General features: G+C 34.0%; 3 protein-coding genes across 3 annotated transcripts; 1 reads left to right on the top strand and 2 right to left on the bottom strand.

Moving 5' to 3' along the window:
- Positions 1-5,425: 5,425 nt before the first annotated feature.
- On the bottom strand, positions 5,426-7,144 carry LOC132295860 (peroxidase N1-like). Its single transcript, XM_059794129.1, has 3 exons — positions 6,797-7,144; positions 6,513-6,675; positions 5,426-6,002 (listed from the first exon to the last, which is right to left on the bottom strand). Exons 1-3 carry the CDS (start codon positions 7,142-7,144, stop codon positions 5,584-5,586), a joined length of 930 nt encoding a protein of 309 aa, XP_059650112.1. The 3' UTR covers positions 5,426-5,583.
- Positions 7,145-13,897: 6,753 nt separating this feature from the next.
- Positions 13,898-15,923, bottom strand: LOC132294294 (peroxidase N1-like). Its single transcript, XM_059792096.1, has 3 exons — positions 15,420-15,923; positions 15,143-15,305; positions 13,898-14,672 (listed from the first exon to the last, which is right to left on the bottom strand). The coding sequence occupies exons 1-3, from the start codon at positions 15,813-15,815 to the stop codon at positions 14,272-14,274; spliced, it is 960 nt and encodes a 319-aa protein (XP_059648079.1). The 5' UTR covers positions 15,816-15,923; the 3' UTR covers positions 13,898-14,271.
- A 3,706-nt stretch (positions 15,924-19,629) lies between these two features.
- LOC132295858 (peroxidase N1-like) lies at positions 19,630-21,753 on the top strand. Its single transcript, XM_059794127.1, has 4 exons — positions 19,630-19,713; positions 19,914-20,393; positions 20,518-20,680; positions 21,177-21,753. The coding sequence occupies exons 1-4, from the start codon at positions 19,630-19,632 to the stop codon at positions 21,575-21,577; spliced, it is 1,128 nt and encodes a 375-aa protein (XP_059650110.1). The 3' UTR covers positions 21,578-21,753.
- The last annotated feature ends 1,824 nt before the right edge of the window (positions 21,754-23,577 follow it).

Here is a 23,577-nt window from a genome sequence, read left to right as displayed (position 1 = left end):
TTGGAGCCCATCTGGAAAAGTCGCCGGAAGTTGCAAAGATCATCGGAAAATTTGTCGGAAGTTGCAGAGACTGTCGGAAACTCGCCGGAAGTTGCAGAAATCGTCGGAAAAGTCGCCGGAAGTTGCAGAAATCGTCTGAAAATTCGCCGGAAGTTGCAGAGAACGCCGGAAAATTCGCTGGAAGTTGCAGAGATCGTCTGTTGCAGAGATCATCTTTTAATTTTGGTAGATTTTGTAGATTTTGTAGTTGGCAGTTGGAGAGAGAGACAGCCGATATGGGTTTTGACCTTCTATTTTTGTAGATTTTGTAGTTTGCAGCTGGGGAGAGAGAGAGAGAGCAGATGGGTTTTGATCTACTAATTTTGGTAGATTTTGTAGTTGGCAGTTGAAGAGAGAGAGAGAGGTGATATGGGTTTTTGACTATTTTTGTAGATTTTGTAGTTGGAGAGAGAGAGAGAGACGGAGGGATCTGTCAGATCGGGAATAGATATATGGAGGAGGCTGAAATGATTTTGTGTTCTAACCCTACCAAAAAGGGTAAAGGGTAAGATAGTAATTTTATTATTATCAATTCTTTTCTTTTCTCTCCTTTTTGTTATCTAAACAACAATATTATCAATTCTTTTCTTTTCTCTCCTATCTATCCAAACATGAATATAAACATTTCCTTCCCTTTCTTTTCTTTTCTTTTCTCTCATAATCCTTTCTTTTCTTTTCTCTCCAGTGTATCCAAACGAAGCCTTAGTGATTTTTCATTTTGACTTTACTTTGATAATACTTGTTTAATTATCAGTAAAGTCATAATATAAACCACAATAATTTTCTTTTCTTTTACTGCGACTATTGACTATCATTCCTTTCCATCTTATATACTATATACATAAATTTTCAATGAAGAACCCTTCTAAGTTGATAAATTTTTATATACGAAGTTGTAAGGTAAACTACAGATATTTGCAATCACCCATGACATGAGAGCAGTAATATAATTTTGTAAATATATATCAAAAATTTAAATTAATAGAGTATATTAGTTTTATTAAAAAAATTAGTCGGGCAACTGCCTCTGACCTCTGAATGGCTCCGTTACTGTCTCTGCTATATCTCTCGAACGAATGGTGAGTGTTTAAAGTGTTTAAGAATAAATATGGGTGCTTGAGTTTCCTTGCCAATAAATTGAGCAAAAATTCAGATATTCGAGCATCTCTTTTTAACTATATATATATTAGTATTCATTTTTGTTTTTTTGGTCTCTATATTAGCATTCAAAGTTGAGTTACTATACTTTAGATGTAAACTAGCAATTGTGATTCGTGAAGAATGATATTAAAGTTACTACCGTGTGTTTGTTGCGTGGTAGACTGATTATTTATGTTATTGGATCTCTCCTCAGGCCCAAGACGTATAGGATTCTGTTTTTTGGTCTTGGACATGCACTTAACGGTGTAGTAGCAGACAACAATGTCAACAAGGTCATGTAATGTAATTTTTTGGAAAATCAGGCAAATAAAAAATAGAAGTATTTTCGGGAAATAATTTTTAAGCCTATCATTTTTTAGTATATATATATTTTTAAACAGATTCTTCAGCTTTTTAGTATTGGGCTTCTCTCTTGGGCCTTTTTTTTCCTAGCTCTACTAGTTACATTGGGCTTATTTGGACTTCTTATTGTTTAATCCTATTTTTGATACAGGCTAGCTTTTCTTGGGCTACTCCCCCTCTAAATTTTGACCATATTTAATATACTTTCACATTTACCATGATTTACCTATTAAAAAAAATGTATATTTGTACCCTATCGAAGTAAGGAACCATGGCATATATGTTTGGAATAAATTTCTTTTTGAGAGAGTTGAAAAAGCACTATCTCGTTGAAAGGTTCTATACATCTGTCATTTCTCAACACATCTTCTCTTTGAAACAAGGGGGCACTTCTGGTTCTGTCGGTGCTTGAAACAATTTTGTCTTCTCCATATTACTATATTTCTAGAGTCAATAATTTTATATGAGGAATTACTAAACTCAATCACTTGCTGTTGTGCTTGCTTTTGGATGATGTTAATCAGGCGACACAAGTTGTCGATCTGACCTAGCCACAAATTATCAATCGGCGAGTTTTGAATCTCGATCCGACCTTCTCACAAATTGTCGATCGACGGGCCTTGAACCTCGATCTGACCTAGCCACAAACTGTCGACCGACGGGTCTTGAACCTCGATTTGACCTTCTCACGAACTCTCAATCGACGGGCCTTAAGTCTCGATCTAAGGTAACCTAAAGTTACCAATTGAAAGACTTGAGGGGTCACGAGTGATAGAACCTTTAGCCAGAGCAATGAAGAGTTATGGTAGGACTCTTCAGGTGACAATGGGATGTAGAAGGGATTTTGGAACAGAGGATGGAAAATTCATAATGTCTTGCTCGCTAAAGCAAGGTCCAATTTGAGGATATGAGCAAAAGACAGCTGGAATAGTACAATTGTCTTTACAGCTTGCCACTTTTGGATCATTCAACGGGAAAGGTACACTTAGCAGCATCTCTAGAAATATAGGGATTAGGGCAACATGGCCCAAGGGAAACAGGACCCTGACCCGTTCTCAGACTGGAGGCCTAACAATGTACCACATGAATGAGCTAAGGCTATAAAAGAAGACATAGACAAAGAGGCAAGGGTCAAGAGAATTGACGGCAGCTTCTTCCCTACCATTGCTCAAATTCTCTCACTGGACTGATTTTCTCTCCCTTCTTCCACCCTTCTACATTTCTCATATAGTTTACTGGTATATTCCCAGACCTCTTTGACTTTTCTAGGACCAACGAGAAACAGGTATCTACATATACATGCGAATTGATCCATATATCTTTATATTTTTTAATTCAATTTAATAAAAAATATCTATAAATATAAATAACAAAAGCCCCCCCCGTATTATTCTCTCTACATCATATCCATCTGCAACAGTGAATGGTTCGGTGACGACGTGATTTTCGGCTATGGTTTTAGGTTGGTGGAAATAGGTGGACGATAGGGTTTGGTACGTTTAGCAAATTGTCATCATTAGTAAATCTACCTACAGTGACAACGATATGCAACAGTGGCGGCGACGACATGATTTCAGGCTTCAACACACGCTAGTAACTGCAAATCGCGTGCTCTGCCCACCTCTCACTCGACGACAGTCGTCTTCTTCCTCAAATCACATGCTCCACATGCCCCAACACAGCTCTTCGTTGCTTGACCATCCAAACTGTCGACCATTGCACCAACAACCACCAGTAACACCATGTACGCACACCTCTCGCCTTACGGCACCGGACAATCCCACATAATTTATCCGGTCGTTTCTTCATGCCGCTTGCAGGTTATCTCGCCCCCATCTCCAGTCACCTTGATCTCTGTTTTTCTTCACCTTTGCTGTTGAATCCTCCATCTCAGAGATCTGCACAACTCGTGTGTGTGTGCGCGTGTATATATATATATATATATATTATACACACTTACTGAAAGAAGAAGGCAGAAGTTAATTTTTTTTTTTTTTGGATATTTTGGTCATTTAAAATAAGTTTTGAGGGTAGTTAAGTCATTTTATATATTAATTAAAGTTAACATAAAGTTAAAAGTGTAATATTGTCATTTTATATATAAAAAGTGCTACGACATTTTAAAAAAGTGACTTTTGGAGTGTGAGTGAAATATGGAACCATTATTTCAAATATGAATGAAAGTTAAAATCAAAATATTTGTAGAAGTGAAACTTAACCTAACTTGAGGGGATTTCAGTATAATTTATCCTAAATTCTAACTTAATTACCTTCCAACGGTGATTTATTATTATTATTTTTTTCGGTTGCACAACAGCCTCTAAAAGGTGACCAATAATATTTCTCCATTCTTTTTCATTTTTATGAAAATTATGTTATCCCCACTACTCTATCTCTCAAATGGATGATGAAATTTGGAGTCTCCTAAGAACAAATATGGGTGCTTGCGTTTCCGTGCTAATTGAAAAAAAAAAAACACAATTTCTAAATTGAGCAAAAATTAGATATTAAAGCATCTCTTTTTACCTATATATGTTTATTAGTATTCAAAGTTGAGTTGCTCTATTTTAGATGTAAAATGGCAATTGTGAAGAATGATACTTCCTCAATGTCATCATTGTTGTCCACTTCGTAAAAGGTAACTCACAATTATGTGAGTCACAGTTTACTACTGACTCTTTGCTGCGCGGTAGGCTGATCATTTATGTTATTGGATCTCTGCGCAGGCCCAAGACGTATAGGATTCTGTTTTTGGCCTTGTACATGCTACTTAACTGTTTAGTAGCAGACAACATTACAACAATGTCAACAAGGTCATCTACTCTCATTTTTTGAAAATCAGGCAAATAAAAAATAAAAAATAAAATTTTTTTTTGGCAAAATAATTTTTAAGCCTATCAGGTGAATTTCTTGATCAATAACTTTTTATATTTGATAATCATGATTAATTAAAAATTATAGGTCATGTTATTTACTTTGACATTATGACTAAGTATTATTACTGCATGTTTTGTCGAAAATTAAACTATTGCACGTGCTGCGTGGGATGTTAATGAATTTTTTTTTTTTTTTTTTTTTTTTTAACCATTTCTATATTCACCGATCCGGCCACTTGATGAAGTTGATGAATATATCATTGTTACAATATTGTATTCTATGCGCGTGAAAAAAGTCTTCATAAATTATCTTGACTAATTAACTAGCAAGAAATTCATATTGATTTCCTTGGGCATTTTCGTCTTTATTATTTGAATAAATTTCACTTTGAAAGTTTTTTTTTGATGAAAAAAAATACACTCACACATTCACAATGTCTCTGTGTGCATATCAACCCTAAATTTTCACCTTTCAAATATGAAAAATTAAGTATCATTAAGTTACACCGCATTTTAATATCACCGAGTTAAAGTATCATTTTTTTTTTATTTTAAAACACCAATTAAAAATATTAGTTTCCTTAATCTAACATTTTCTACTTGGTTGTTGGGATGAATTCCACATACCGTTAAAATCAAGGATTAATTAATATTTCAAAACACAAATTATTTTGACCAGACTAACCTTATTAGATTAATTCAATTTGCACGTAAGAAGTTGGTTACATCGCATCCAATTGATCCACTCTTTAATTCAAAACAAAGAAAAATGAAAGAATTTTTTTTAGTTAAAGAAAATGAAAGAAGTTGACATCACATCCAGTTCATTTTTGTCCCCCTTAAGTTTCAATACAAATGTTCAATCATCATCCAAAAAAAGTACTACAGTTGTAAGCTAGAAATTTATTTCCATTTTTTTTTTGAAAGAATTGATACATTAATTCTTACTACTACTTCCAATCATTAACAAATTAAAAAGAAATACAAAATGATCAACTTATTCTGGTTAATAATTAATTAATACAATTTACAAGTCACTTTTGCAGCCACTTCTATTTTACCTCTAGAGTCTCTAGTAGTTGGACACGACTCAGACACTCGGGGTTACGTAGCCCTAGGAGGGAATAAAATTATCATTATTAGTTAATTAATTTGTCATTATTAGTTAATTAATTTTACTGCACACTTTGCGAATCTCACCTTCACTGCCGGTCTTTACACCGATGTTACTCATCTTCAACATGGACTTGCCAAACTCGACATTGAAGCTCAAACCTGGCAATCCTCTAACGCCGGAGAATCGCTGGACAAAGGTCTTTGTAGAAGCATCAGTCCATAAATTCTGATCAGACTCCAGTATTCCCTTGCCATTCCTCAAATTCGTAAAGAATGACGAGTCAAACTCCTTTTCGCTACCGTTGTCTAGTCCCACGCGCTTCGTGCCATTACCGTTTTGTGGACAGAGTGATCGGAGAGTAGGGAGGAATGCCGAGTCGATGGAAGAGTCAACACTAGCAGTGGATGTGTTATATATTCTGTATCTGAAGAACTGGCAAGCTGTAGTTCCAATGGTGTGTCCTCCTCCTATTAAACACAAACTCACATGTTGGAGTATTTGTTAACATAACATTAAGGTGTATGTATATATATATAATGTATCAACATATATATAGTAATCATTCATAATACTATATGTAGGGGTTTGATTTTTCATGATTTTTAACTTTCTATCCTAATTAAACATAAGTGACAATAATGAGTTCAATGTAACTTTTGTTTTCTTTAAAATATGAAGAATAATTACAAAATACTCCGTCAATTTTTTTTAAAACGTTTAAAACGTCTCTATGTGGTGTCTGTACAGTAATGTTCAATCAAAAAATAAAATAATCAAATTTTAGGACACATCTAACTCGGAAAAAAGTGTTCATACACCATGAAGAAATGTTCCTAATTTTTAGTGTATCATATTATATGTATGACATATTTTAGACTTTGCAGCTTATATGAAAAGAGTATTGTGCAGTGAACTAATCGTCCTTTTATGCGCGTGTGTGTGTATATATATATATATATATATTAGGTTGTGCTTACCAACAAGCGTGACGAGATCTTGAGTGTTAAGACCTTTTGCAGCAAATTTGTCCTTTTGGACATCAACGGAGTCTCTGAAACCAGGCAAATTGTTTGCTTCAGATGCCAATGAAACCCGACCATCTCTCCGCCCTGTAGGCACCGCCCAGCTCGCTCCATTGCTCTGCATGAAGCATTCAAATTAACCTCCATATACTAGACATGTTCATAGACACATATATATATGTATATATAAATTGTAAGTTTGTAACACACACGATATGATCATCAAATTTGGTAGGTACCAGAACTACAGCATCACGAGCAGCAAGGGCTAGAATATCAGCACACGATACAACTCCGGGGCACGCAGCTTCAAGCTGCTTCTTTGCATCGTCAATGACATCTCCTCCTCTGAGAAAAAGATTCGAAGCAGCCGTTTTCTCGGTGGAAGGGCCATCGATGAGGATTGAAGCATCACAGCCTTGGACAAAGCAGTCATGGAAGTGCATTCTAAGCAACCCCGGTGCAACCGTGGCATCGGTTTGGAAATGGGCTTCAACCGTCGACTGTACTATGGATTCAGCTCGAGGGCACGACTTGCTATAGAACCCGACTCGGGTACCTTGGCCTAGAGCCAATGTGGTAGCCATGGTAAGCCAGAGAAAAAGAATAATGTATGTTTGGTTAGAGCAGCTCATTTCATATTTATATCATTTAATCCACTATACTTGTCTACGATGTGTAAAACGTTAAAACATGTGTTCCTGCGATTTAAATAATGAAAAATAAAACATTTGAAAGGGGTATCTGGTTATATTCAATAACAAACGACTAAATCAATTCCCTAATTTCTCCCCCCTTTCTCTCTCACTACTCTAGCCAGAGATGAAGAACAACCTGCATAGACCCATGATAATTCTATTACGTATAAATCCAGGATTATCAATCACAAAAAACAGAATTACCAATCACACAAAATTTCTCTGGAAATCTCTACATGAATCATTTAATTCTGTCTCTTTCTAAAACATTGAATTAATGTTAATCTGGGCAGTCATTGGGGATTAGTCTTCAAATGGGTTTACTTGATTTTAGAGAGAGAAAGTGAAATAAGAAGAATATAAAGGAGAGATAGGTCTTGCGTTGATTCAAAAAATAGATTTTGTGGTTGTGGATGGTGTATTGTTGAGTGGCAGAGAATATAGAGAAAAATGGGGAGAGATTTAGAGAGGAGAAGATGGATATAATTGTTCCGTGAGTATCGCGAGTGTGTGTGAGAGAGAGAGAGGGGAGAAAAAAAAGAACAGCGTGCGAGAGAGAGAGAAGGGAACTAGAAAATTAGGCTTAATTTAACGTGTGAGAATGGAATGTAAATAAAATGATAATGGAAATGGAATGTAATAGTCTTTATTTATTTATTTATTTATTTATTATTATTATTATTTGGTTGTAAATATGAAATGATGTTAGAATTAAATGATAATCACCATTTTTAGTAGTGGTAGTGGAAGGCAAACGGCAATAGAAATGGTGGAAGTCAGTGGAAACAGCAGAAGGCGGTAGTGGTGGCGGCGATGAAAGGTGGTGGTGGTGGGGAATGGTGGCAACGGCAAAGCAGCGGTGGCAGAAGGCATTAGTTGTGGTGGTGGTGGAAGGGAGTGGCGGTGGTTGTGCTAAGAATTCCATTACTTGGATTCATTCCATCGATCAAATGTGAAATGAATTTCATTTCAAAGGAATAGTCATTCTTATTTTAAATGTCATAATTAGGGATGTCAATTTTTACCGTCTCGCTCCGTTAATAATGGATATGGGAACACTTTTTATACCATTGGGATGGGCATGAATACAAATTTTGTACCTGCTGCGGATCACGGTACGGGTAAGGATTCAGTATACATAACCTAGTTGCCTCGTCCCGTCCCGTCCCGCCCCGCTAAACATATATATATATATATATATAACTTATTTTAGCGGCTTATCCAGTTACCTATCTCATCCTAATTTGAGATATAAATTTGGTATTGTTTTTGTTTTGGTTACGGTAGAAGTTTTTGTTTTTTTTTTTTTTTGGAATGTTAAGCAATTGTATAAATAAAACCAATAATTACAGCAGATTGGCCTTTGGCCCAAGAAGGAAAGCAAGGCCATGGTTTTGAAAAACCAAGGCCCAAACAAGCCCAAAGGGATGAACAAAAGAATACAGAATCCCTCTGCCACATAAGCGCAAGATAGAGAACATATGAGAAATTATTCTGCATCAAAAGGGCATCGTCGATGCCCACTAATTTCATCGCAGATCTGTTGGAAGTTGGAATTTAGAATTTCTTGTGATTTGGTTGTATTAAACTTTTATTTTTATTTATTATGTTCTTTGAATTATGTTATCTGCATGTTATTTTTTTATTTTTGTTGGATACATAATTTCATTTATATTATGTCATTTCCAGGCTTTCCACATTTAAATAGCAAGAGCTTTAAGTTTCAAAAAGTGGGAGAAAAAAATTTGTTAGCGGGGCGGGCATGGAAGCACGGTATTTCTTAACGGGGCAGGACTAGACATAAAAATTCAACCCATCGCGAGTCTCGGGATGGACATGGACTTGACAAAAATTAAAAAGGGCGAGACAGGATTTAGGAAAACCTGCTCCAAACTCTCCCCATTGCCATCCTTAGTCATAATAGAATGAAACGAGGCCTTAGAAATTTGATTTAGATATGGTTTTTATTGAATGCAACCCTCTACGTATTTTCAAATATTTTATTTTTTATTTATATGAATTGTAAAGACACGTGTCATGTCACTAATGTGCCAAATCAGTAATAAGTAGCAACATCATACTAATTGTCGAGTAGGGAAGTATTATTTTTGTTTAATACTAATTACAATTATTTTCATCAATCAAATTACAGAAGAAATTAGTACTTGGAGGACTGGAGTTTTCCTAGCTCCATGTTTGATGCTAATCCCTCTCCGCTGCTTATCTCCCTCTATGTTCTACAGTGGTATGTTCCCCCAATGACTACTTTGTTTAAAAAGTTGTTCGTTAAATGGTCCTTACTTTGTCTTTAGACTCCGTTGTTTCTGGATTTCGTTCGGGCTTGTTGGGCTTTGCCCCTTCTCCGAATGGTTCTTTGTTTTTAAATATATTTTTAATTAGCAGGGAAAAAAAGAAAAAATCAGTTTTCGAATGTTCTTGGTGAAAACAGTTTTTTGAGGGAGAGAGGGTTGTGACTATTAATTTTAAAAAAAAAAAAAAAAAAATTGCCAAATTAACTTTATAGGACAGAATATCAAGCAATTAATAAAAATATTTGCATGAATGAGAGTAGCCAAAATTAATACTCAAGTTAGAAAGAGTGACATCAAGGGCTTTGCGGCCCAGTGATATCTCTTCTACCTTTCAAAGTGGATGGTCGATGGACATAGGATTTGACCAAGACTGACTATCACCTTAAATATAATAGAATGAAAAGAGAAAGGTGGGATTTTTTTTTTTTTTTTTTTTTTTCTAATTACTGGAATTTATATGGCTGGTGACATAATTGAGTTATATTTTAGGGTTAAAATAATAAAATCCTCCTCTTGATTACAAAAACTACCAACTAACTTCCTCAACTAAAGAAACTATTACATTAATACTTGATTTTTAAAAAGTCTATCATATTACCCCCTCATTAATTTCCCATCTAAAACTAATCAGATCGTATCACATGACAATCGCATGCAACAGTTGCATCATTTTGTTTACCAAAATAATTTTGTAATTCGTAATGACGAAATTACCCTTCTCACACTATAATTTTAGTTTAATAAAATACTCCGTATTAATATACTATTAATGACATTATTATCATTTCGCAATAACTTAACGATTCTTTCAAAAAAAAAATGAAGTAATGTAATAATTTTTGTTAGTTCACAGAGTTATTTGATAATTTAGGTGGTTATATGACTTTTTGGAAACAAGAGGAAAATTTTATTATTTTAATCCTATATTTTATACACAAACAAATTAATATTTATTATCTACCATGTCAGTATCATGGAAATCATTATAGAGTCTCTAGTGTTTTCCAAATACTTGGACCTTGAAGAAAAAACTATGCATAACCATCATTCCCGATTTGACAAGGTCGACATCACAATTCGTTATAGATACATGCGTGTAGGCCCAAGCCCACAACCCACCGTTGACGTGGACCGCAGCCCACTTCTGATATTGTCGATCAAAATTGAGGAGAAATTTTTATAATGAGGAGCACTAACATAGTCTTGACCAATCGGTGAGATAAATATATACAAATAAAAATTTAAATAAAATTGATATATTTGTTTGTTTATTAGTTGTGATTAATCAAAATTATATAATCTCAAATTATATAATAATTTTTATATAATTGAACGAGATCATACAATCTCGGACGGTATATGATTTGGTTCCTGAAGAGACTGTGCAATATGTATGTATACGATGAGCCTGAGCATCCCATTTTAGACTATGATTTTATTCTGTTCACACCACTGTGACGTTGCCTCGTGACTTTACAATAAATTAAGCGGTTAGTGATTTTTTCTTTATATATAAATAGGTAAAAGTGTAAACAACTCCCCTAAACCATTATAAATCGATAATTTACTTTCTTAGATTACAAAAATAAACAAGTCAATACCACAACTATCCAAATCGTACAAATTAATCCCTGAAACGCAATTATGGTCACTTTCCGACCTACTTCATTATAAATTTACAAAACTACCCATTGTAATTAAAAAAAATACAAAAATAATAATAATAATAATAATAATAATCAGCGTGAAATACTTTCAATACCCCTCTGTTCTCAAGTCCATCTCCATCATCTTTTGTTCTCCTCTCTCTCATTCAAATCTCTCTCTCTCTCTCTCTCTCTCACACACACACACACACTTGCAAATACATCAATGCTAAATAAATGGCACAAATAAGTCTTCCCCCAGATTCAGGTTCCACCCAACTGACGAGGAACTTGTTGCTTACTATCTAAATAGGAAAATAACAGGCCGTGTGATCGAGCTTAAAATCATCCCAGAGGTTGATCTCTACAAATGTGATCCTTAGGATTTACCAGCTACGTACCTACAAATTTACTTGAATATATATATATATATATATATATATATATATATATATATATATATATAGAAATATCATTAATTTGATTGACTCTAAATTAAATTAGTTGAAATCTGATATATATATATATATATATATATATATATATATATATATATATATATATTTGATTTGATGATGTGCTGTATAGATAAGTCATATTTACCTGGCAAAGATATTAAATGGTACTTCTACAGCCCAACGGATAGAAAATATCCAAACGGGTCGAGGACTAACCGGACAACCAAAGCCAATTACTGGAAAGCCACCGGAAAAGATTGGGAGGTGCAGTCGGAAAGGCAGCGGGTGGGGATGAAGAAAACACTAATTGCCCGGTTAGTCCTCCGCCGTGAAACAAAACATTGATTTATTTATAGAATGCGTGATCCTCCGACAAGCTTATATTCGATCCCATCCCAATTCTTCGCCCAAACCACCACCTTCGCCGTGGAACCCCCATCCATGCTTTAATGACGGCGCTGAAGCGGCGAGGTTGCCTGAGCAGCAACAGTAGCCACACACACACACACACATATATATATACATATATTTATATTGATGAAAAAAAGTAACAGTAGCCACACACACACACCTATATATTTACATATATTGATGAAAAAAGCTATCGGTTTTGATCCAATCATATCAGAGGTGGCTGGTGCAGCGATGGTGATGGCGGCATGGGCGGCGATGGGCTGTGGAGAGGTTAGTTGTGACCTTGCGGGCGGAAAACCGATTTCAAAACTGGTGGTCAACCACCTATCGATCTAAATGCTTCACCGGCTCCGGAGTCATCAAATTTCGCTGTTATGTTTGGTGTTCTTGTGCTCTCTTTCTTCTTCTTTTTTCTGTTGATAGATCACAAAATTGAGGGAAAAGGAAGGAGGAATTGACTAATCAGAGAATCCTCGTGGATGAACGAAGGGAAGTTACAGAACGGGGCTGGCTCGCGGCACCGACGGGAAGGAGAACTCGGCTGTGAGCTTCTCCATTTTTACCTCATTACGTGGCAAAAAAGTTAAAATGAATAAAAAAATAATAATATTTATTAGTATTTGAGGGTAATTTCGGAATTAAAAGAAAAAAAAATAGTCACGTGGTGACCTTGTGGGCCGGAAAGTGGCCGGAATTGAGTTTCAGGGATTAATTTGCACGATTTGTGATAGTCGTAGTACTGACTTATTCATTTTTATAGTTCAAGGAGGTAAAATACAGATTTGTGATAGTCTAGGGGGTTGTTTGCACTTTTGGCTTATATATAAGTTATTAACTTTACACTTTAGACGGTACATTAATCCAAACAAATTACAATATATGATACAAGACAAAGACTAAATTATGTAGTATTATGAAACAGGGATTGGAATTTAATTAGGAAATAAAAAATCAACTCACTTTCAATTAGGGAGGTCTCTATGTTTTTTTTTTTTTTTTGGTATAAGAGATATTTCTTTTGAAAAATACCTAATTACACGTAATAGATTCAGTAATTCCAAAACGTGAATCATCATCAATATTCTAACCTTTATATAAATGGGACTGTTCAATCTTTCATTTTGATGCGCGTGAGAAAAAGTCTCCATATCTAAATTATCTTTAACCATTTCTTTCTTCACAAGCATGCATCCACGAAACAGCATGATTGTATATACCACCATTTTTCATTCAGTGCTAAATTATTCAACTAGCAAAGCGAAGGTTCAAATATTTTCAAAGAATTATTTGTCATGAAGAAATAAATAAATAAAGCAAGAAATTAGTTAGCAGCCAAACAGTCATTTTCAGTTGAATATGGTAATTGGGCATTTCATGGCGCTAATGTGGCATATTGGTAATGACATGACAATAAAAAATACTTTCATTCCATATTTACAACAAATATGAGAATGACCATTTCATTTCATTTTCAATCTCATTTTATTACTCCACTTTCATTTTATACTATTTTTTACGTAAGATTTTTGTGAGGCTCGGTGGATGGGAACAGGCCCGTGAGAGGCAAGACTCGAGTTACTTGTGCTCACAATTTTCACATCGTCTGGGTGTAAAAGAGTAAAGTGCTATATATGGATTCATCACCCTTCTATAACACAATGCGTTTTAAAATCGTGATGATCGTGAATTCATTAGAACTCCGTAATTAATTCGGCGTGTTTAACTTTGAGTAGTACTAAGATAGTCACCTCTTGAGAAGTATTCCGTACTTTTAAAATAAAGGTTGAATTAATATCTCAAAACACAAATTACTATGAGTAGACTAGCCTTATTAGATTAATTCAAATTGCATGGTAAGATCGAAGTTGATCACATCACTTCCAATTGATCCACTCTTTAAATCAAATAAAAATGCAAGAAGTTGACATCACATCCAGTTCATTTTTTCTTCATTTTGTCCTCTTTACTTTTGAATACAAGTGTTAAACCATCATCCAAAATGTACGGATCAACAAAATTTACTCGTAAATTAGAATTTCATTCCTTCTTTGAAAGAATTGACACATTATTAGCTAACGTCCAATTATTAACAAAAATTAAAATCATCGGCTTATGCTGGTTAAGTATTACGACTTGCAAGTCACTTTTGTAACTCCACGAGGGTATAAAATTGTGATGATCATCAGCTAATTAATTGCAGTGCACACTTTGCGAATCTCACCAGCAGTGCCAGTCTTCACACCGATGTTACTCATCTTCACCATGGACTTACCAAACTCCACATTGAAGCTCAAACCCGAGAATCGCTGGACAAATGTCTTTGTAGAAGCATCGGTCCACAATTTCTGATCAGACTCCAGTATTCCTCGGCCATTCCTCAAATTGGTAAAGAATGATGTGTCAAACTTCTTATCACTACCGTTGTCTAGTCCCACGCGCTTCGTGCCATCGCCATTTTGCGGACAGAGTGATCGGAGAGTAGGGAGGAATGCCGGGGCGATGGAAGGGTCAGCACCACCAGTGGTTGTGAAATTATAGAGCCTGTAGCTGAAGAATTGGCAAGCTGAAGTTCCAATGCTGTGTCCTCCTATTAATACAAACACACATGTAGGACTATTTATTAACGTAACATTAAGGTGTACATATTATATATATATAATCACATATGTATGAGCATAGAGTAAATTAGTAATCATGGTACTATATGGGTTTGGCTTTTAATATATGAATTTAAATTTCTATCCAAATTAATCTAACTTTTGTTTTCTTAAAAATATGAGGAGAATAATTACAAAAACATTTTATTATTTCCTGAAAATGTTTCAAATTCATGTGTATTTGACACATATTTTAATCGTGTCTCACTTGCGCATGGAATAACTATTTCCTCTTCAATTTTTTTATTATCAAAGTAAATTAAGAACTTTCATGATGATCGTGTTGACTGTACACATAGTAAGGATACCAATCATACCATATATTGAACCAGTCCATATATATATATATATATATATATATATATATATATATATATATATATATAAAGGTTGTGCTTACCAACAAGCGCGACAAGATCTTGAGTGTTGAGACCTTTTGCAGCAAATTTGCTTTTTTGGACGGCTACGGAGTCTGTGAAACCTGGCAAATTGTTTGTATCAGTTGCCAATGAAACCCGCCCATCTCTCCGCCCTGTAGGCACAGCCCAGCTCGCTCCATTGCTCTGCATGGACCATTCATATTAACCTCTATCTACTATACATATTCATATACACATATATATTTATATATGTTGTAAATTTGTAACACATACAATATGATCAAATTTAGTACGTACCAGAACTACAGAATCACGGGCGGCAAGGGCTAAAATATCAGCACACGAGACAACACCGGGGCATGCAGCTTCAAGCTGCTTCTTCGCATCGCCAATGACTTCATATCCTCTGAGCAGACGATTCGGGCCAGCCGTTTTCTCTGTGGAAGGGCCATTAATGAGGATTGAAGCATCACACCCTTGGACAAAACAGTCATGGAAGTGCATTCTAAGCAACCCCGGTGCAACCGTGGCATCGGATTGGAAATGGGCTTTAACGGTCGACTGAACTATGGATTCAGCTCGAGGGCACGACGTGCTATAGAACCCGACTCGAGTGCCTTGACCTCGAGCCAATGTGGTAGCCATAGCAACCCAGAGAAAAAGAATAATGTGTGTTTGGTTGGAGCAGCCCATCTTTTATTGAAAGTTGAGTGTGTATATATGTAAGAGAACTATAGAGAAAACAAACTAGGGTTTTGTTAGCGATAATGAGATGATGAAATGAGTGAAGTGGTTTGGGGTTGTGATTGATGGTGTGAGAGGTAAGGTAAAGAAGGGTGGTTTATATAGCGAATAAAAGTGAGGCGAGGTCAAATATTCCAAACAAGTAAGAAAAGTCGGCTTCTAGAGAGAAATTGAGGAGGATGAGTTGGGATGCAATATTATGAGCCTGCGTTTACCTTCTTTGTCTTGTTATGGAATATTGCATTGTGTGGTTGTTTCATTGTCTAATATTTAGAGTAGGTGAGTTTCTAGTTTTTTTGATACTAGCTTATTTGTTATTCATTGACATTATAACGCCGATCATTGTTGCGGAATTGTCATGTCCTAGGAAAGAATAAACAATACAAGATTAGGTAAGGTTGTGATAGAAGAAATAATTTTTAACTTATATCTTTTTGACTTATGAATTGAAGCCATGATATATATATATATATTTATATATATATATATATATATATATAGATAGATAGATACAAATAGATACTCGTAACTAATAATTAAGTGCATCTTTAAGACTAATCCTTGTTGGACAAGTGATATATCTTAATATTAATGTGCCACATGCCAACATTATTCAAGAAATCGAACACTCTTGTGAGTTTAGCCCACATGCCAACATTATTCAAGAAATCGAACACTCTTGTGAGTTTAGCCTTGAGGGTGAAAATCTACCCAGTGTAGTTATAATAGTGAAAGGAGAAAGTCGAGATTATGCTACTAGTAGAATATAAATTTAATATTTAAGTTATTTTACGGTGCAAAAGTAGTAAAATTTAAGTTACGCATAATAAAATCGGAAACGCGTACAAAGCATGAGGGCAACATCTCTTGAAAAGAATTGTGACTTAGGCTGGCTTTTTTTTTTTTTTTTTCTTCTAGTTAGTATTCACAGACACTTGTCTCTTCTGAGATTTGAACTCCCGACCTCCCTTTGAAAAGTAAGAGATTAATACCGCTAGGCCACTGGCCCATTAGTAATTATGTCTTAGGTTAAGATATGTGTTCAGTAGAAGATTGCGTTTGCTTTATTATGTGTGTTTAGCAAGTCTCTCTAAAATTGAAAAGGAAAATTATACGCAGAAAATAGTTGTTACATCATTCATACTTTATAGTAAGGCATTATTAGTTAATTAACAAAAAATATATGCATAAAATGAGTGTGACTGAAATACAAATGTAGTCAAAAATAATGTGTGGCAAGAAAGAAAAAAAAAAAAAAAAAAAAAAAAAAAAATTGTAATTAGAATTGAACACCCTTGTCAAATGGTTGAAGTTAACAATAAAATTTCAAATTTCAATTAAGATTATTTAAATATGTGCAAAAGAGAAAATTAAGTGCACATGCATGCACCATTAGGAAGAGTGATATATGGTTGATGTTGAAGATATTGTTTCGGAAAGAACTAAGTGGAAGATTAAAATTAGTATGGCATGTCATTTGACTGGCTATTAAAGGTGGGAGAAATTTTAAACTTTTTCATTTATCGAAGAAAATTAAGAGTTTTAATTAAAAAGAGTATCACATGTCAAAATATTTTTTAATTATTTAATTTTTTTTTTTTAAAATTGATGGAAAAATGAAAAGGAAAAATATATATATATAGTTTAGTTGATATGAGTTGAATTTTTTTTTTTTTTTTTTGGGTAAATATATGAGTTGAATTACTTGAGTAGTATCAATATATCATATAAATAAAGCTGATGACATATTTTATTAATAGTCTATCCTCTAACTATAAATTAAGACTTGTATGTAGCTTTCAAATTTTCATTTATTCCACCACATATTGAAAATGAAATGATAGAACAAACAAATTAATGCTATATATCATCTAAAATGTCAATATCAAAGAAATCATTGCCCCCACTAGTGATTCTCAAATACCAAGACCTAGGTGAAAAAATTTCGGATAATGTTTCAAAATATGTTTGATCTCTATTGTGAGTTGGTCAAAAAATAATATACCCATCATTTCGCATTTGACATTGTCCACCGTATGTATCACACACAGCTTGTTATACATACATGCGCGTGGGCCCACAGTTGACATTGACCGCAGCCCACTTTAGCTCAAGGTTTGGTTCCTGGAAATTCACTCGACTTGTCACCTTATGGACTGGGCAATATACGCATGTGTGTGTGTGTGTGTGTAATATATATGATGATCCTCCCATTTTAGACTATGATGTTGTTCTGTTCACACCATTAAGACGGTGCCTCGTGAGTTTACAGTAAATTAAGCTGTTAGTGATCTTTTCTGTATATATATAACATAAATTATTAGCTTTAAGACTTTAGAGTGTTGACGTTAATCCAAAACAAATTACAATCATACAAGACAAAGACTAAAAAAATATGTAGCACCATGATTTGGTTCGCTTCTAAGGTGTCAACTTTTCCCTCTCAAAATAATGTAATCAAATACTGATTGGGATTTAGGAAATTAATAGTAAATAAATAAATAAATTAGCTCACTTTGATTTGAGCAGGTCTCTATCTGATTGTGTTTTTAATCTGGTTGGTGGAGATTAAGAAGTGTGAATTATTTTATTATATATATATATATATATATTTATGGTAAGAATATCAAAAGTCAAAAGTTACAAATAAAGGAAGGGAATGCAAGGTTCGAACATGAAAAACAATCTACCCAAGCAAACAATATGGAACTTACTAAACAACAAACCAATTAAATGTGCTATTTAGTAAGTCCAATATGTAAATCGTTCATTGCCATCAATGTCATGTTTATTCTATAAGAATGCACATTATAATATGTAAATACGCAAAAGGATTAAAATTCATGGCATAAATTAATACTCAGATATGAAATGTATAAAAAACATAAATATATATTGAGGAAGATTTAACCATTTTATCCTTGTTCTTACTTGCCTAATAGATGATCAAGTGGGTGAATTGTGAGTTTTATTGTGTGGTCATACTTAATGAAAGAGATGAATTTGAAAAGCCACGACTACAAAGACTTTCTAGATCGATGTCTTGTATTTAATTACTGTAAAATATATGATCCCTAATAATCTATAATAAATTTTTTTTAACTAATTATTCCATCTATGGTATCCATTGAGGAGCTCTTGAGCCAAAAATATGCTGTCATCAATGGTCCTACCTGAATAAATGCAGATTGAGAGGGACCAATGATGTGAGGAAGTATGGGCTTAAGCTTGTTTGTCAAAAACTTGGATATGCATTTGTAGATTGTAGAACAGTAAGAGATGGGCCTATAATCATTTATGGAGGAGGGGTTAGGAACTTTAGGCACCATGGTAACCAAAAAAAAAAATCACAAATTACTAATTATCTATTTGTATTAAAAGATAAGCTCCACGTATCAAATTATTTATTTATTTAATTCATCTTACTTTTAGGACTTCCCTATAATTCTCCAATTTAACACTTAAATAACAATATACAATCTTAGTATTATTAATAAATAATATATATATATATATATATATATATATATATATATATCAATCCAAAAGAATTGATTAAAGTGGGCTAAGAAGCAAGAGATCTAAGATTCGTAAGTCAAAAAATATAAATTTAAAAATAATAAAATTGAATTGTATAGCTTAATTTCGTCACCACAACCTTACCTAATCTTCAATTGTTTATTCATTCCTAGGACAATTCGCCAAAAATGATCCCAACTCATCCTCACACAGATATATAAAGTACCAATAAAAAAACGATAACATGCACACTCACCTAACCTATATAGAAAACGAAACAAACCCACCACACCATGTAGATGTAGTACTTCATTACAAGATAAAGAAGGTAAACGCAGGCTCATATTGCATCCCAAATCATCCTCCTCTTTTTTCTCTCTAGAAGCCGACTTTTCTTACTTGTTTGGAATATTTGACCTCTCATTACTTTTATGCAGTATGTAAACCACCCTTCCTCTCACACCATCAATCACAACCCCAAACCACTGCACTCATTTCATCATCTCATTATTGCTAACAAAACCCTAGTTTGTTTTCTCTATAGTTCTCTTATATATATATATACACACTCAACCTTCAATATTGTCATTGCTTTGTAAACCTAATTTAAAAATGGGCTGCTCTAACCAAACACACATTATTCTTTTTCTCTGGCTTGCCATGGCTACCACATTGGCTCGTGGCCAAGGCACTCGAGCCGGGTTCTATAGCACGTCGTGCCCTCGAGCTGAATCCATAGTTCAGTTGACGGTTAAAGCCCATTTCCAATCCGATGCCACGGTTGCACCGGGGTTGCTTAGAATGCACTTCCATGACTGTTTTGTCCAAGGCTGTGATGCTTCAATCCTCATTAATGGCCCTTCCACCGAGAAAACGGCTGGCCCAAATCTCCTGCTCAGAGGATATGAAGTCATTGACGATGCGAAGAAGCAGCTTGAAGCAGCATGCCCCGGTGTTGTCTCGTGTGCTGATATTATAGCCCTTGCTGCCCGTGATTCTGTAGTTCTGGTACGTACTAAATTTGATCATATTGTATGTACGTGTTACTACAAATTTACAATATATATGTTTATATGTACATGAATATTCTATATGTACAATAAATGGAGGTTAATGTGAATAGTTCATGCAGAGCAATGGAGCGAGCTGGGCGGTGCCTACAGGGCGGAGAGATGGGCTGGTTTCTTTGGCATCTGATACAAACAATTTGCCTGGTTTCACAGACTCCGTCGCAGTCCAAATAAGCAAATTTGCTGCAAAAGGTCTCAACACTCAAGATCTTGTCGCGCTTGTTGGTAAGCACAATAAATATATATATATATAAAAGCACTAGTTCAATGAACGAGACCCTTATCAATATAAGGGTTAAAAAGGATTAAATAATATGAAATAATTATTGTATACTGATACACTAGAAAGTACCAACACTTCTGTTAGACGGACAGAAACAAGTGAGACACGAACCGAACACGTGTATCTTTCTTTGAAACACTTTCAGGACATTATAGAATGTTTTTATACATAATTATTCTCCTTCATATTTTTTTAATTGAACAAAAGTTAGATTGAACTCATTGTCACTTGGAATATTAATTTAATTAGGATACAAAACTTAAATTCATTAAAAGCCAAACCCGTATAGTACCATGAATGATTACTAGATGCTAGCTGAAAATATGCATGTGATTATATATAAATATTTATATATATATTTTTTGAATGGTTAAATATTTATGTATATGTACACACTAATGTTCGGTTAACAAAAAGTCCAACATGTGTGTTTAATAGGAGGACACACTATTGGAACTTCAGCTTGCCAGTTCTTCAGGTACAGACTATATAACTTCACAACCACCGGTGGTGCTGACCCTTCCATCGCCCCGGCATTCCTCCCCACTCTCCGATCACTCTGTCCAGAAAACGGTGATGGCACGAAGCGCGTGGGACTAGACAACGGTAGTGATAAGAACTTTGACTCGTCATTCTTTACCAATTTGAGAAATGGCAAGGGAATACTGGAGTCTGATCAGAAATTGTGGACTGATGCTTCTACAAAGACTTTTGTCCAGCGATTCTCTGGTTTGAGCTTCAATGTGGAGTTTGGTAAGTCCATGGTGAAGATGAGTAACGTCGGTGTGAAGACTGGCACTGCTGGTGAGATTCGCAAAGTGTGCAGTGCTGTTAATTAACTGATCGAACATCACAATTTTACTCCCTAGTTTGCGGAGTTGCAAAAGTGACTTGCAAGTTGTATTAATTTTTCATTAACCAGCATAATTTAGCTGATGGTTTTAATTTTTGTTAATGATTGGAAATTAATAATGTATCAATTCTTTCAAAGAAGGAATAAGATATTCTAGTTTACTAGTAATTCTTTTTGTTGATGAATGTATTTTGGATGATGATTTAACATTTATATTAAAACATGAAATGAACAAATTATAAAATCGAGAGGGGAGTCAAGATTTTATTTCAGGAAACGCGGTGTACTTCATTATTAAAAAAAAGAAAAAAAAAGAAAAAGTAGATGTCTTATGTTTTTCATTGATTTTGTTAGTCTTAGTCGATTTAATAATGCACGAAATCTCAATAAAAAGAGTGACTAAGAAATATAATGAAACTAACAATGCAGCAAGATATTAATCCAAAAAAAAAATGTATTAATTAATATTGAAATGGTATGTCATTAATATTTACAAAAAATTTCATTAAAGAAAAATTCAAAAATATAAAATACACGAATTGAGTTCATAACATTATAGTAATAAAATTAAATAAAAAGAAAAAAAAAATAAAAGAGAATAATAAGAGAAAAAAATGTTCCAGTACATACCTTATACATGAGTCCAAAAATAAAAATTTTAAGAAGAAGAAAGAAAGAATAAACAAACAAGGAAAAGGAAAGCACTAAAGAAGGAGAATAATGTAACTTTCTTTTTAAGGAATCAAAGAATTTTGAAGAGTAATATATATATATATAATATTTATTTTTAAAAATTAAAATTTTATGGATTCATTATCTAATATTTCAAATAAAACTTCTTTTATATATAGACACAAACATACTATGTATAATGGGGGCCAGGCCAGCCGGGGCTTAATTGGCTGCGGTTTGGGCTAAATGCTCAGAGACCCTAAGGTTTAAATTTATTGTTCTTGTACTAAACCTCAGTTAAAATTGCTATCACATCCCTTTCAGGTTTGGTATAATTTGCTTGACACTCCTCTTCTAAAAATTGATAAAATAAAATACCTAAATTACCCTCATTGTTGCAAGTACATTTTTACCCTTAATTTGTTAGACTTTATACCCTTCACATGTTTTCACCATTTGCCCACGTCTCAGCAGCTATTTTATTTATTTATTTATTTCAAGTCTCTTTTACTCTCTCCCTAACATCTATCTGCTCCATGCAAACAACGTCAAGCATGGAGTACGCCGGGAAAAAATGAAGTTCTCTATAACCATCCACCACCATCATCTCCATCCACTACCCACCACCACCAAGCTCAACCCAGTTATCTTTTCTTCATTTTTTTTTTTTTTTTTTTCAACCAAACCTCCATCATCAGTTTTAATCTATGTAACACTTTTTTCATTATTCATATGTATAGAGAAAAATCACCTTTTAAAAATTAAATTAAATTAAGATAAATGTTCTTAAAATCACCGATATCTTTAGGAATGATAAACTGGTAAGTGAAGCTGCTCATGTTTGAGGTAATCTGATTCCTGTCCCTACTCTTGAATTACCTCCGTTTGTTAATTTTTTTTTGCTTGCTCTTATAAGAGTTCTAGTATTATTAAACGAGCTTTTATTTTCACATGTTAAATGGACCAGAATTATTTAATAATTTTTTATTTACATATTAAAGAAAACAGAGAGATTTGATTGAGAAATATACCATATGTCAAAATACTATTAAGGACTGTAAAATTTCTCTTTCAAATTGAAAAGGAATATATAAAAGAAAATAAAATAAAAAAAGTCTAGTTGAGTAATATCAATATATAATATAAATATAGATGATGACATATTTGATTAATATTTTATCCTATGACCATAAATTAAGACTTGTACATAGCTTTTAAATTTTCATTTATTCCACCACATATTGAAACCACATATTGAAAATGAAATGATAGAAAAAACAAATTAAGATCAATCTTTTACCATATCAATATCCC

The sequence above is a fragment of the Cornus florida genome, unplaced genomic scaffold (genome assembly GCF_030987335.1).
Source record: "Cornus florida cultivar Cherokee Brave unplaced genomic scaffold, ASM3098733v1 CherokeeBrave_3.0.0_Hap2_Chr02, whole genome shotgun sequence".
In the NCBI taxonomy this organism is placed as follows: domain Eukaryota; kingdom Viridiplantae; phylum Streptophyta; class Magnoliopsida; order Cornales; family Cornaceae; genus Cornus; species Cornus florida.
This window is presented reverse-complemented; position numbering and strand designations above follow the sequence as displayed.